This window comes from Protomyctophum bolini, assembly GCF_963924005.1.
Source record: "Protomyctophum bolini genome assembly, chromosome: 21".
Taxonomy (NCBI): domain Eukaryota; kingdom Metazoa; phylum Chordata; class Actinopteri; order Myctophiformes; family Myctophidae; genus Protomyctophum; species Protomyctophum bolini.
In genome coordinates, this window is record NC_137882.1 from 28086972 (window position 1) to 28099985 (window position 13014).

A 13014-nucleotide genomic window follows, 5' to 3' on the forward strand; every position below is an offset into this window, starting at 1 on the left:
ATAAAAAGGGCAGTATACAATAGAAAATGGAATTCATCCTCGACCTCACCAAGTTCACAATAGCTACACAGTCTTTGATCTAATTCCCGAGGGGAACTGTGCACACAGAGATCGTTGGCTCTATAGATAGATCATACACAACACATTTTTCACATTCATACACAGTTTTACACTGGCAATATATGTACATATAGGTTAGGTTTGTCATTGATTTCTTCCAACCATTTAACGCTGTATTTTGTCATAGCCAATTCCTTGAATATCCCCACATCCATCCACCTTCTGTCTGTGGATGTATGAGATGCCCAAGTCCATGCTCCTGACTGAGTGAGTAAGTGTGAGAGAGAGAGAGAGAGAGAGAGAGAGAGAGAGAGAGAGAGAGAGAGGGAGAGGGAGAGAGAGAGAGAGAGAGAGAGAGAGGGCCGCCTGGCAGAGCAGTTGGATGTATAATGTAATGTAGGTCAATGGAACATCTTTGTCCCAGTGCCAGTCGTTGTGTTGTCCCAGCGGAGACCGGAGGCTTTTAAAGCATCAGTGTGTGTGTGTGTGTGTGTGTGTGCCTACACTACACCACATCCGGTCCCTTCAGTCTGCTCCCACCTCAGTGTTCGGCTGCGTAATGTCGGTGCATTTTTTCATTTCATTCATGGCCAACTTGTGTGCGAAGCGCAAGTTGGCAGCTCGTCAGAGTGCATTTCTAGTTACTACTACTATTATTATTTTATTATTATTTTGGTGCAAAGACACTAGTGATGCCTTATTGCTGCCTTTATAAAAGAAAGATCACACTCATGTGAAGTGCAGGGCGCTCTTATCATACAACATTCCGTGCTCAGCCAATCAAATCATCACTATGTGGTACACAAACACACAAAGCTGGGCATAGGAGTGGCTTAGCCGCCCCTCAAAAATAAGAAAGAATAATTCATCTTAATGGTTAATTATAACCGTTAACGAATTCCGGGTTACCTTTTCTAAATGGCTGTCCCTATACAGCACATATCATACTCTCTTGGGCGATACGCTTGCCAAGTTTAATCAACGTAAACCCCAGTATGCGTATCGTGCGGGGAAAGCTTTCCCGGAAAATAGCAGATCACAATGCGTCGTTCGGCTGAGAAGCTCTCCCCACAATAACAGACAACAGAAAAGACACTAATGGGCCTATATAGAGTCCCATGTGGAAATTCAGTATTTAAGTCCGACGTCATTTCGTAGTGCTACGTTACGTCCGGGTCCAAGTGGCACCGGCTCCCGGCCGCATCTCATTGTAAATAGAATATCTAAACGTGTGAAACTTTTTACAAGGACGTTATTTTTCAGAAAGGAAGCCATTGAGGGTTAAAATGGGTCTTAATTATTAATGTTCTGTGTGTCCATGACAAAGAAAATATATGATGTGGAGACAATAAAGACTATTATCATTATTATTGAAGGTACCATTTGCTCGGTAAAATATTTCGGGGGCATATTTAGAATGTGTGCAGGCTTGAGTATGTTGAATCTAGTTTGCATTAATGAGGATTTAGTTGACAGTAAAATAAAAAGATTAATGTAAAAATACAATAAATAGTATTCCATGTGGGGCAGACGGCCTGTCACAGCCAGATTTGGGAGTGCAGCGCAGCTTTGTTGTTGCGAGGAAAACGGTAAAATGAGACTTTCGTGGTTGTTTTCATCTCATATTTAGTCCGACGGAGCGTCACAGTATAACTATATGGGGACACAAAAGCGAGACAAAAGTAGGACCCGGAAGTATCTCAGGAGCGGGCGCTCACGTCACAGCTAAAACACTGAATATAGAGTCCCATGTGGGAATTGATCCGTCATTCATTCATCCATTTCTGGCGGGGGGCTGCATGGGCGGAGTCAAGACCCGACGGCACACCGGGCAGGTGCCGGACCTCTGCAGCCAGCGCTCGATGCACGGCCGGTGGAACGCGTGGCCGCATGAGGGCATGCGAGCGCACACGTCGCCTCGGGCGAACTCGCCGCAGCAGACGGGACAGGAGTCTTCCTGCAGCGTGTCGTCATGGACGACGGTGGCGTGTGGCAGAAGTTCTATCAGATTGGCGGCGGCCGGCGGCGGGTAAACGTCCGGGTCGGAGGAGCGCGCCGCCTCCATGTCCTCCTCCATGTCCCGGAGGATCTCGACGAGCCCGTCGGCGGCCTCGATCAAGACGGCGGAGCCCATGAGCGCCTGCAGCCCCGGCCCGCCGCCCTCTACCCGCAGCGCCCGCTCCAGCCTCTCCCGCTCCAGCGTCTCCACCTCTCGCGCCAGCCTCTCGTATTCCCGCGCCAGCCTCTCGTGCTCCCGCGCCATCCTCTCGTGTTCACTCGCCAGCCTCTCCAGCCTCTCCTCGATCCGCGCCTGCGGCGCTGCAGGCCTCCCCTGCAGCCTCTGGCGCTCCTGCGCCGGCCCCTCTTGCATCCGCTCGGGCCTCCCCTGCAGCCTCTGGCGCTCCTGTGCCAGCCCCTCTTGCATCCGCTCGAGCCTCTCCTGGAGGGTCTGTAAGCCCACCTCCAGCTGTGCTCGGGTGTCCTCCATGGTGTGTTCCGCCCCTCCGCTGGTCCGTTATATATATATATATATATATATATATATATAGAACACCGGGCCGTGCCCAGAGTGACGTCACCCAGCGTTCATTTTGACAGCAAACTGTGATTTAGTCTTAGCCTTTTGTGAATAATAACACACCGTTTAGTTTTAGTCCCGTTTTAGCCGTCTGACAATTGTTTATTCGACTAAATATCAATAAATATCAAAATCTTAGTGTTTTAGTCTTAGTCTTAGTGTTAACTTTGACAGCAAATTCAGATGTAGTCTTAGTCTTAGTACAAACATTGAATGCCATTGACAATGACAATGCTTTGAGTAGATCTGTCTAAACACAGACATTTTGTAAACACAAACATTGACGACGAAGGTGAGGACGCAAACTGTGATTGGCCGGAATGAGATGATGTATGATGATGTACTGTATATGTATGATGATAAGAGTGTCCCTCACTTCACAGGGGTGTGATTTTGGACCGAGTGTTTCCTCTATCCTCGCGTTGGCTTCTCTTTTCGCCAAAGTTTTTTTATTTTTGCGCACGTCCGTTGTGTGTTGACAGCCGTCTGTGTTGTAGATTAAATAATCTTCCAAAAATGAAGGAATGACGAAGTGAAGTGAGACTTCATTCAGAAGATTCAGCAGAGTAACAACATACAGAGAGTGAGGAACAGGCCTCCTTGGCTGTTCCAGAAGACCCTCTGGGCGCAAGCCACCCCCAATCCCATTCTCAGACAGTCCTTATATAGTCTTAACAGAGATGCTATACTGAATGTCCATATAAGGATCTGCGCTAAACATAAGGGCGACGCACAAATAAGTATACCTTTGCTGACAGCGTGGAGGAGTCAAGTCAGCTGTTAGATTAACAGCTGTATGGTGAATTAGACTGAGCACATTGGTGAGCAAAGACACTGAATGGAAGGCAGAATAATGCATATATTTAGCAATCTATTTGGCATTCTAGAATAGCCATTACATCTGCTGTCCAGCCCTCTCCCACCCCTCACTGGGTAAGATTCCCAGGAGGAAAACTGAAAAGGGGTGAGTTGTCCTGTTACCGGCCACACACACTGGAGCAACGGTGTTGTTGGACTAGTAATGCCTGAGGGACTGTTAGCATGTCTAACCTGCAGCCCGACGCAGTCAAGGCACCAAGATCCTTGCAGTCCTCGGCTCCCTTGAGCACTGTCCTGTTGGTATAGTGGCAATGTTGTCTTTTTGTATTATTCTTTTTTTTCTTCCTGTGTTAAATGTCATTGCTTTTATTTTCTTGGCATTGAGCTTGAGGCCAATCTTCCTGCTTTCCGTTTCTTCTGCCAGTGTTAGGCTTCTTCCGTTCCTTTCGTCGCTGTGTCCGAGACTATATAGGGCAATGTCATCTGCAAAGTAGAGGTGCATCGTGATGGGATTGGAGTGTTTTACACTTACTTAAACACCGCTTGTTTTACGGGAACCTCTGACGTGATTTGTCTCTGAGATTTTGCCATTTCGGGGTGACAGAATGCTATTCGTTTCCATCAGGTTTTGTCCAGAGAGGGATTACAGAGGTCTTTACCTCCCGACCATTCTCCAACCATTCTTCAAAGTGATCCATGGTACGCCGCAGGCAGATTGCAGAAATACAACAATATAAGTCAGTGGTTCTCAACCTTTTCTTGCTTGCTCAGTTTGTGCCGCGACACAGTTTAAGCAAACTGGAGCTATACGAGAGACACCACAGAGCGAGCTACATCGAGCGAGTTGCCGCGTCGGACATTGCGAAGTACGCTTGAGCTGACTCAGCCCCGATCGATTGTGACCCGATAGGCAGATAATATAGTAAATCATCCCCCTATACAATGAACACAGCGGAGCACTCCCTACCCCCCACTGACCTTGGTCTCATCCAATCACAAGCCACAATCCAATCACGCTCCTTCCAGCCCCTCCCTTTGTGGGAAAGTCCCTCCCTTCGTGGGGCAGCAAACAGGGACAATGTCGGGTCATGAACTTGTTGTGATTTGGCACTACATGAAATCACACGTCGGCAACAAAATACGCTTGCGTCTTTTGCTCGCTTGCTCCACAATGACGTCATTTTGTCCTCAGTGACCTGCCACAGAAACAGATACAAAAAAAAGTTCAACTTGGTTTGACGTACGCCGCAGGCTTCATCATGCATCCATTATTCAAAGATCACTCTCTCGTAATCCCAGAAGGCTGCTGGTCCACCAGCGGAGCGAGGAGGGTTGGTCTGAAATGCTCATGCAGCAAATCTGTGCCTCTCAGAACTGTACGTCCTAATTGTTTATGCATTATACACCGACACATCATCGCATAAGCTGCTATAAGAAAGCTAGCCTACATCAGTTATCTTATCGTATGTTGGCACGTAACTTGAGAACCATTCACCCCACCACCGACTTCAAATTCCACACACGTTCCACGCCACCACAGGGAGTGCAGTGGCCCTGCCTTGACTCGGTCGGATACATGGTTGTCCAGAACCACCATAAAAGGCTCTGGTCGGCACTGCCAGTGGACCTAATGAGCCAAGGTCCCGACACCTGTGCAATAAGGAGATCAAGGCAGGAAGGAATAGAGCCTGAGCACTTTTACCACAACAAGTACAAGTAATGGGTGTCAGATATTTAGAAGCACAAATGGCACACTCGTAGGGTCTCTCTTATCTTATTGACAGATATTTACAAGCTTTATTTATATGACGTATAGCGCTACGGTCAGAATTCGGTACTCTAAAACGGTCGGCTCTAGCATGTGTAGGCTAAATGGTAAATGTAAATGGAGCATTTATACAGCACCTTTAACCATACATAGATTGTGCGTATACATCCACCCATTCGCACACCGATAGCATGCACAGGCTACTGTCAGACTTCGGTATGCTATAAATCGGTCGCAAGTACAGGCTACTGTCAGTATGCGAGTGTTTACATATAGCGTTGTGGTGCAGCATTATAAGCAGTGACACCACTGACCTATATTTCCACATGGCTGGATACTGCCGCGAGGGAGGAGAGACAGCCCAGAGCCTGTATACCTACCGTACCGTACACACTCACGCAGCGTGCGTGTTCATTGAACTCTGGGAGAGTGGACATGCATCCGTGCGGTTCCAATGTGTCACTCTCTTCCAGAGTTAAATGTAAGCTCTGCATTTTACTGCCCGCAGTGCTCTGGTGCACACCGAGAGAGAGAGAGAGAGAGAGAGAGAGAGAGAGAGATTGGAGAGAAAAAAGGCAAAGAAGTTTAGGAATAAGGGGTAAGGCACTTGTCTCTTGTTGCTCCATCCACCCATCCATCCATCCATCTGCTTTGACGGCAAACATTCTGTCGTTGCATTTCCGTCCATGGTTGAACGTGTCCAACATTTTCTCAGTGTCTCATAACAACGCTGCATGGAACCCTGTATGCAGCTGCAGCGATTTGCCTCGTATGAATATTTGAAGACGTACGGCCCGGGCAAGGCAAACTGCTGGTTGTGAAGCTTTAGTGTTTGGCGCTGCGTGGAGCTTCGTGTTCATGAGTCACACTGCGGTTACAGCAACTAATGTACTTAAGTACTATTTTAGACTGAGGTCGATTAAAAAAAAGGCTTCTAAATCCTAATGTTTTTCTGAAAAACCTATGTTTCTATGTCAGTGGTGCTCAACCTTTTTCATGTCAAGGACCGCCAGAATTATCTCTATTGGGCCACGGACCCCCATCTCAAAATATGTAGTTCCAGGGACCCCACAGAAGCAAATATTTTAGTTAAAAATGTTCGCTCTGAAATATATATTCAATGATTTGCGCCACATTTTAACGATCTTTCAAAAATAGCAGCCCTACAAGCTCATAGCGCGGCACTCGTTGCCACGCTGTATAGATCTGCTATTTTTCAATAGCTAAAGTAGAACGCAATGCTTTAAAACACCAAAAAGGGTTCCCGCCCCAAAATGTACAAGTACAATTTTGGTTCCTGCAAGTCCAGAACGGGTTAAAGTGATCTCTTACTATATTTTATAGATTTGAACTTTAATCCGCGTGATTGCAATGCAAACCGCCCTGCAACAGATAAGTGCAATCAATTATTTTGAGTGTCGTCCGTCCGTCCGTCCCCATCCCGTCCCACCCCCTTCAGGTCACACAAATTATTTCCCCCCCGAGCCTTTTATCAAATCAAATTAGCGCGGCCGTCGAACCGTGTCTTCGTGGGTGACATTATTGTGCTTCATCGCCTGCCTGTTTTATCGGTTTCTTAATGCGTTCACATTGTGTGTGTCGCAGTGCTACTGGACTGATATGAGACACATGGGAAGATAGTATCTCGTCTTGTAATCTCCAAATACTTTTTATATATTGAGATAAGGGTGCCGGGGGGGGGGGGGGGGGGTTGAACTGTACTTGAACTGTATACTACAGTGTCACAGAAAATAGCCTCCTCGGTGCTGCACGCGTCCTGGAACATGTGACGCGTTTAAAACCAAAAAACACCAGTTCATACTGAGACTACAAGAGGATACATTTTATAAAAAATGGGAAAAGTGGAATCTCTTCTCTCAGCCTAGTGATAGTGCAATAGAATTTCATTGAATGTTTATTGTAATATGAAAAATGCAGCCTTTTTTTCTTTTACTTTTAGTCCTTTTTCTTTTCCGTATTGTCTTGTTAGTTGTTTTTTTGTTTGTGTCTGTTCTAACTCCAATAAAAATTAAGTGAAAAAAAAAAAAAAACCAAAAAACACCAGTGTGTAATAAATAATTAAAGGCCCCAAATGTTCATTCATGAAAGTGTCAAGAGGCGCACGCACATCCAATTTTTTTAAAGCGGGCGCAGGATCCAAAATATAAGGACTGAGGAAGGAGAGAGGAGATCCGCACACCGTTTTAAAAAAGCTCCCACAGTAAGTTATCGATAACAGAGCAGGACAAAGAAATACATCGTTTCGGCCTATATAACCGCGGCCTTCGTGCAGGTATACCGAGTATATACTTCTGCATTTACACGTGCCTGAAATAAATGCAACTACAAAATGTCACTCTCCTCCTCCTCCATGTTGTGTTTCGACAGCTGCCCATCCTGGTGTCGTGCGTGGTGGTGCTGTACTTCCTGGAGTGGACGGACGTGTTTGCGCCCGTGCGCGCCGGCTTCTCCTGCCACGACCGCTCGCTCAGCCTGCCCTACGTGGACCCCCACCACGAGGTCATCCCCCTGATGATGCTGCTCAGCCTGGCGTTCGCCGGGCCCGCCATCACGGTGAGTGACATTTGGCTATATATATATAAATACGTCACGTTTTCTTTTTAAGTGGTGCAACCACTTCTACAACCAGCTCGCAATGTCCGTGTGTTGTGATGTACGTCAAATGAGCACGAGTGGTGTGCGCATGCGTGAAATTGGAACGACAGAAGTATGTGACATTGCTGCCACCTGCTGGACGCAAATCGCTAATCTAACGGAGCAGAGAGAGAGAGAGAGAGAGAGAGAGAGAGAGAGAGAGAGGGGAGTTGCACCACTTGGTTCACACAGGTGTGCTTTTTTTTTATCCGAGGGGCAGATTTTGAGTTTCTTTTGAATAACACACCATTTAATTACGGTATATATATATATTATTTCTAAGCATGCAACGATACACTCAACTCGCGATACGACACGTATCACGATATGTGTGATATTGTGTACTATTCTGTCGGTTAAGAGTAAAAAATGTTAAAATCAGACTTGGCATGTATTAGGGAGCCAGTGTAGAGAGGTGGGCACGTGACGTCACATCTTCATTCTCTTGTCATGACATGGTTACTATCCTGGCAGCAGTGTTTTCAACGAGGTGTAATGTTACATATAGAATTGCACAGTCGCACACACACACACACACACACCCCTGTACTTTGTCTGCGACCGTTTCCTTCTAGATACTGCTGCATGCCATGCCATGCCATGCCATGCCATGCCATGCCATGGGGTTCAAGTGGTTTCGATACTGTAAATTGTTAAAATCAGACTTGGCATGTATTAGGGAGCCAGTGTAGAGAGGTGGGCACGTGACGTCACATCTTCATTCTCTTGTCATGACATGGTTACTATCCTGGCAGCAGTGTTTTCAACGAGGTGTAATGTTACATATAGAATTGCACAGTCGCACACACACACACACACCCCTGTACTTTGTCTGCGACCGTTTCCTTCTAGATACTGCTGCATGCCATGCCATGCCATGCCATGCCATGCCATGCCATGGGGTTCAAGTGGTTTCGATACTGTAAATTCCGTATCGCTCTTCTCTACATGTTGTGTAAGTAACATGACATCAAAGAGTTCCTTAACACCTCGTGCACATGCCACGCACCATTCAAGCTAGTGCTCGGGGAAACTTTGATCACAGCACTGGCACTTTTTTACACCACTAGAATACACTCCATGCACTGTACGAGTTCCTTTATGTTTTGCCGTCACGACGTCTTTGATGCTCTTATATGCTTTGAACTGTTGGAACCCCTTATATATGTCGTTGACTATAGGGGGGGGAGGGGAGGGGGCTATTCTTGGTTGGCCTCTTTTTTTTCTTTCCTGGCGCTGCGAGGTGTTGTGAGCTTGTATAGCCTATATACTTGTACTGCTCGGACATGTTTGGCAAAAGAGGTTTGGTTGTAGAGGGAAATATTAGCAGTACCAAGTACCAAGCTCACACATTATTGCCACTTTGCTGGTTCAGGAGCTTTTTCATTTCAATTTAATTGTTTTCATCGAAATAAAAAAAAGTGGCAATGTGCGGGCCTCCCTCCTTCTCCTACCTACACGTCTACTGCCTCGTCACCCACGCACCTGCTTAACCCATTTAGACCGGAGGACCATTCTACTAAATGTCTTCTGAATCCAGACAGTTTTCTGAAAAACCTATGTTTCTGTGTCAGTGGTGCTCAAACTATTTCATGTCAAGAACCCCCAGAATTGTATGTATTTGGCCGCCGACCCCCATCTGAAAATATCTTGTTGTTGCAGGGACCCCACCCCCAGAGAGAAAGATTTGAGTTAAAAACGTTCGCTCTGCAAGAATATTCATTCAAACATTTGGAGCCACATTTTCACGATGAAACAAGCTTGTAGATCTGCTATTTTTCAACAGCTAAAGTACAACATAATTCTTAAAACACCAAAATGGGACTTAAAACTGAACCGGGTGTGCGGAAGTGATAGAAAAGCGGAACATGATGGAAAAGTGATGATAGCGCCTTCAAACAAAGTCTACATTATATGAAGCTTTCTATGACTTCTATGAAAAAGTTGAATCTGCAACACAATTTCATACAATATGTAGATAAAGGTGCAGTGGTTCCCAAACATTTTAGTCTGTGACCAAAAACAGAAATTGATATTCGCCCGGGACCCAAACTATAGTGAAAATAGCGGATCTACTTGTTGTAGATCAACTATTTTCCACAATATTTATCTGTGGAACCGATTAAAAATGTTTCAAAGTGCTTGTCAGGAAGGGGAGGACGTGGGAGCGGGGTCACGTCCTTAAAGGTTGAGCACCACTGTGCAAAGGCTGTGGAGTATACGATGCGAAAAAGAAGGCACTGGAGCAGCTCAGACTATTCAGGCCCTTAGAGTTTAACAATAACAGGGTGCAAATAGAAAGTGACAACGGTTCGATGTTTAAGTTACATCTTCGTCAGGTCATGAGGCTGTGTGCGTATCAGTCCAGACAACCCTAGGGCCGGACGGGCTGGCCTGTCCGTGTGGATTTACTTTAAACTATCCTGGTGGGTCACGCACACGCGCCCTACGAGGCCCGTTGAATCACACACTGTATACACACACACGCACGCTCGCATTACGCACACAGACACTGTACGGATATAATTAAACTTTGCTGTGTCATAACTTTGCTTAACTATTGATTCAACCCTCCGTAAAAGAGTGTAACAAACGGGTATGGTAATTTGTGATTTAAACACACACCGTTATATTACTCAAACACACACTACCTCCAAGTTGCAATAAGGCTCGCAAACAATCACTTATTTTCGGCCATTTTATTACTATAATCTCATAACACACTCATACACGTACAAACACACTTCTACTAAACACTTTGCCCTGTCTGGCCCGTGTTTAGATATAGTTCAATAGTCCATCATCCATCATAATTGTCAAAAAAAAAGAAAAATAAATATGTATTATTTCATACGTATGCACCATTGTTGTTTCCCTCTCCTGTAATGTCTGTGCTAACCCGGGGTTCTTTTAAAAACAAAAACAAAATAAAAAGTTGGTCACAAAAAAAGATATAGTTCAATAGCTTCCACAACTGATTGTCCTTAATCATATCACATATTCAGAGGTCACGGCATTAGTCGCGACATTATAGTGGCATTAGGTAATAAACTGAAACACAAAAGAAACACAACACATACTATTATTCACAGATCTAGAGCGACTGCACAAGCGTATCATTATGACTGTATTTAGAGCATTTAACTGTACTTATTAACACATTTATAAAGACTTACGCAAACGCCATGTCTCCTGTTCACTACATTGTTTTAGAATGAACTAGAATCCAGCCCGCATCCCGCCTCATACTTTGAAAGCATGCCTCTTGACATCTGATACTTCCTCATGCCTAACACATAGTATAACACATTTTACCCCCCAATTGACTGTATTAATATCTACATCCCTGAGATACTGTAATTGGTTGCTGTAAGAGGATTTCTGTTCTTATATAAAACAGAGTATTTACTGTATAGGCAGTGAACTTCCTTAATAGCACCATCATCTATACATATACAACACAAACATGAAGTTACAAAAATAAGCTGGGTCGGCACTTAATATTATAATGAGCCCACCGGCCGGAATAAACGCGACAGACACAGAACACAAAACCCTTTGTATCGTTACTGTCGGGCATATCTCTCCATATATATTTATATATTTCTTTCCTGCGTTAAAATGGCCACGTCACCCCTTTGGCAACCAATGGGCTGCTTCCTGGGGCCTCTTATTAATGACTTTCTTCTAGTTTAACCGTCTGAGGAAAACAAAAGCAAAAATACTTTTAGTATAATATCAATTTATAAACATTCATCTTGTAGATACAGGTATTTGTGTATTATGATAAATTATTTTTTACCTGTTCTGGATCAAACGCATCTAGTTTTGCATGCCTCTTCCGACTCAAAGCGATTCTCGTTTCCGCCGCATTGTCCATACCAGAACCTAATACATCTGTTGTTCTGTTTGTCATAGGACCAGGCTGGAGTCCAGCCACCGCAAGAACCTGTCTGCGCCGCTGGCTGGTCACAGCAGTCTGGAGAAATAGTGAAATAGTGCGAGAAACATGATTTAAAACCTTTATATCATTCTTAAATCTTATTCATTGGTTTTTAGCTAGCATTATTTTGCATATCCACTTATATAATGACATGGCCGAAGGTGGGTAGGGGGGGAATCTATACAAGCAAGGAATGCCGTGCTACAAGCTTGAATATCTGCTATTTTTTTAATCGATAAAGTTTAAAATGTTGGTTAAAGTGGTTAAACACAGATCTTCCTCAAAAACATAACGAATGCTTATAGCCGGTAATGGCAATTATATGTGCTTTGCTTATGAACGGAAACATGCAACAACCAGAAACATAATTGTTGATAGAGGTTTTTCATTAATATCTTACCACACGATGGTTCGAGGATTGGCGGTTTTCTTGTTGACGGTCTTGTCAGTCTTGTTGTCGGCGCTACGTGGCAACGGCACTTCAAAAAGGACGGACATGACAGGTCAATGTTGTGATGGAATTCTACACAGTCAGTCATGCATCTGTCGTTGTCTGCATGCAGTGCTGGAAGGTAGCTATAAGCACATCTACCTAAATACTGTCCTTAAGTACAACCCTGAGGTGCATTTACTTTCATTCAGTAGAGGCCGTTTTTCATCGCATAAGCATTCTACTCCACTACATTTCTAAAGGCAAATGTTGTACTGTTTACCGTACTAGAATTATTTGTCAACAACTGACTGTATAGATATCGTAAGTAAGCCCTTATTTATAATGGTACTATCCGGAAATGGCAGATCTAAAAGCTCACAAAGTGTCACATTGTGATGCGTTGTGAACTTGTAGATTGGCTAGTTCTGGAAAAAAAAGGTTGATCAATTTTGAATAATTTTGAGTATTTGCTTTGCTTTGGTATACCGCGAGTAAATGCAGGCCTTCTATACTCGTAACAGTATTTCTACTTGTCATGGTATTTCTACTTTTTACTGAACTCCTCCCACCACTGGGTGTTATGCCTAACACAATTCCATGCTTAAAATAAAATACATTACAAATAAATACAAATCTGATGATATAAATATGAATACAAATGTAATTACTAATACTACTTACCTCCGTGTTTAGGACGTTGGCCTGTATGAGAGAGAGAGAGAGAGAGAGAGAGAGAGAGGGAGAGAGGGAGAGAGAGG

General features: G+C 44.5%; 1 protein-coding gene across 1 annotated transcript in view; it reads left to right on the plus strand.

The window, feature by feature from the left end:
* plppr4b (phospholipid phosphatase related 4b) overlaps positions 1 to 13014 on the plus strand; it is a gene marked incomplete at both ends in the record, with an annotated part of 58458 nt that overhangs the window by 7661 nt on the left and 37783 nt on the right. Inside the window, one exon of the mRNA XM_080793825.1 lies at positions 7614 to 7799. Coding sequence (XP_080649951.1) covers positions 7614 to 7799 — 186 coding nt within the window. The remainder of the gene's footprint in view (positions 1 to 7613; positions 7800 to 13014) is intronic.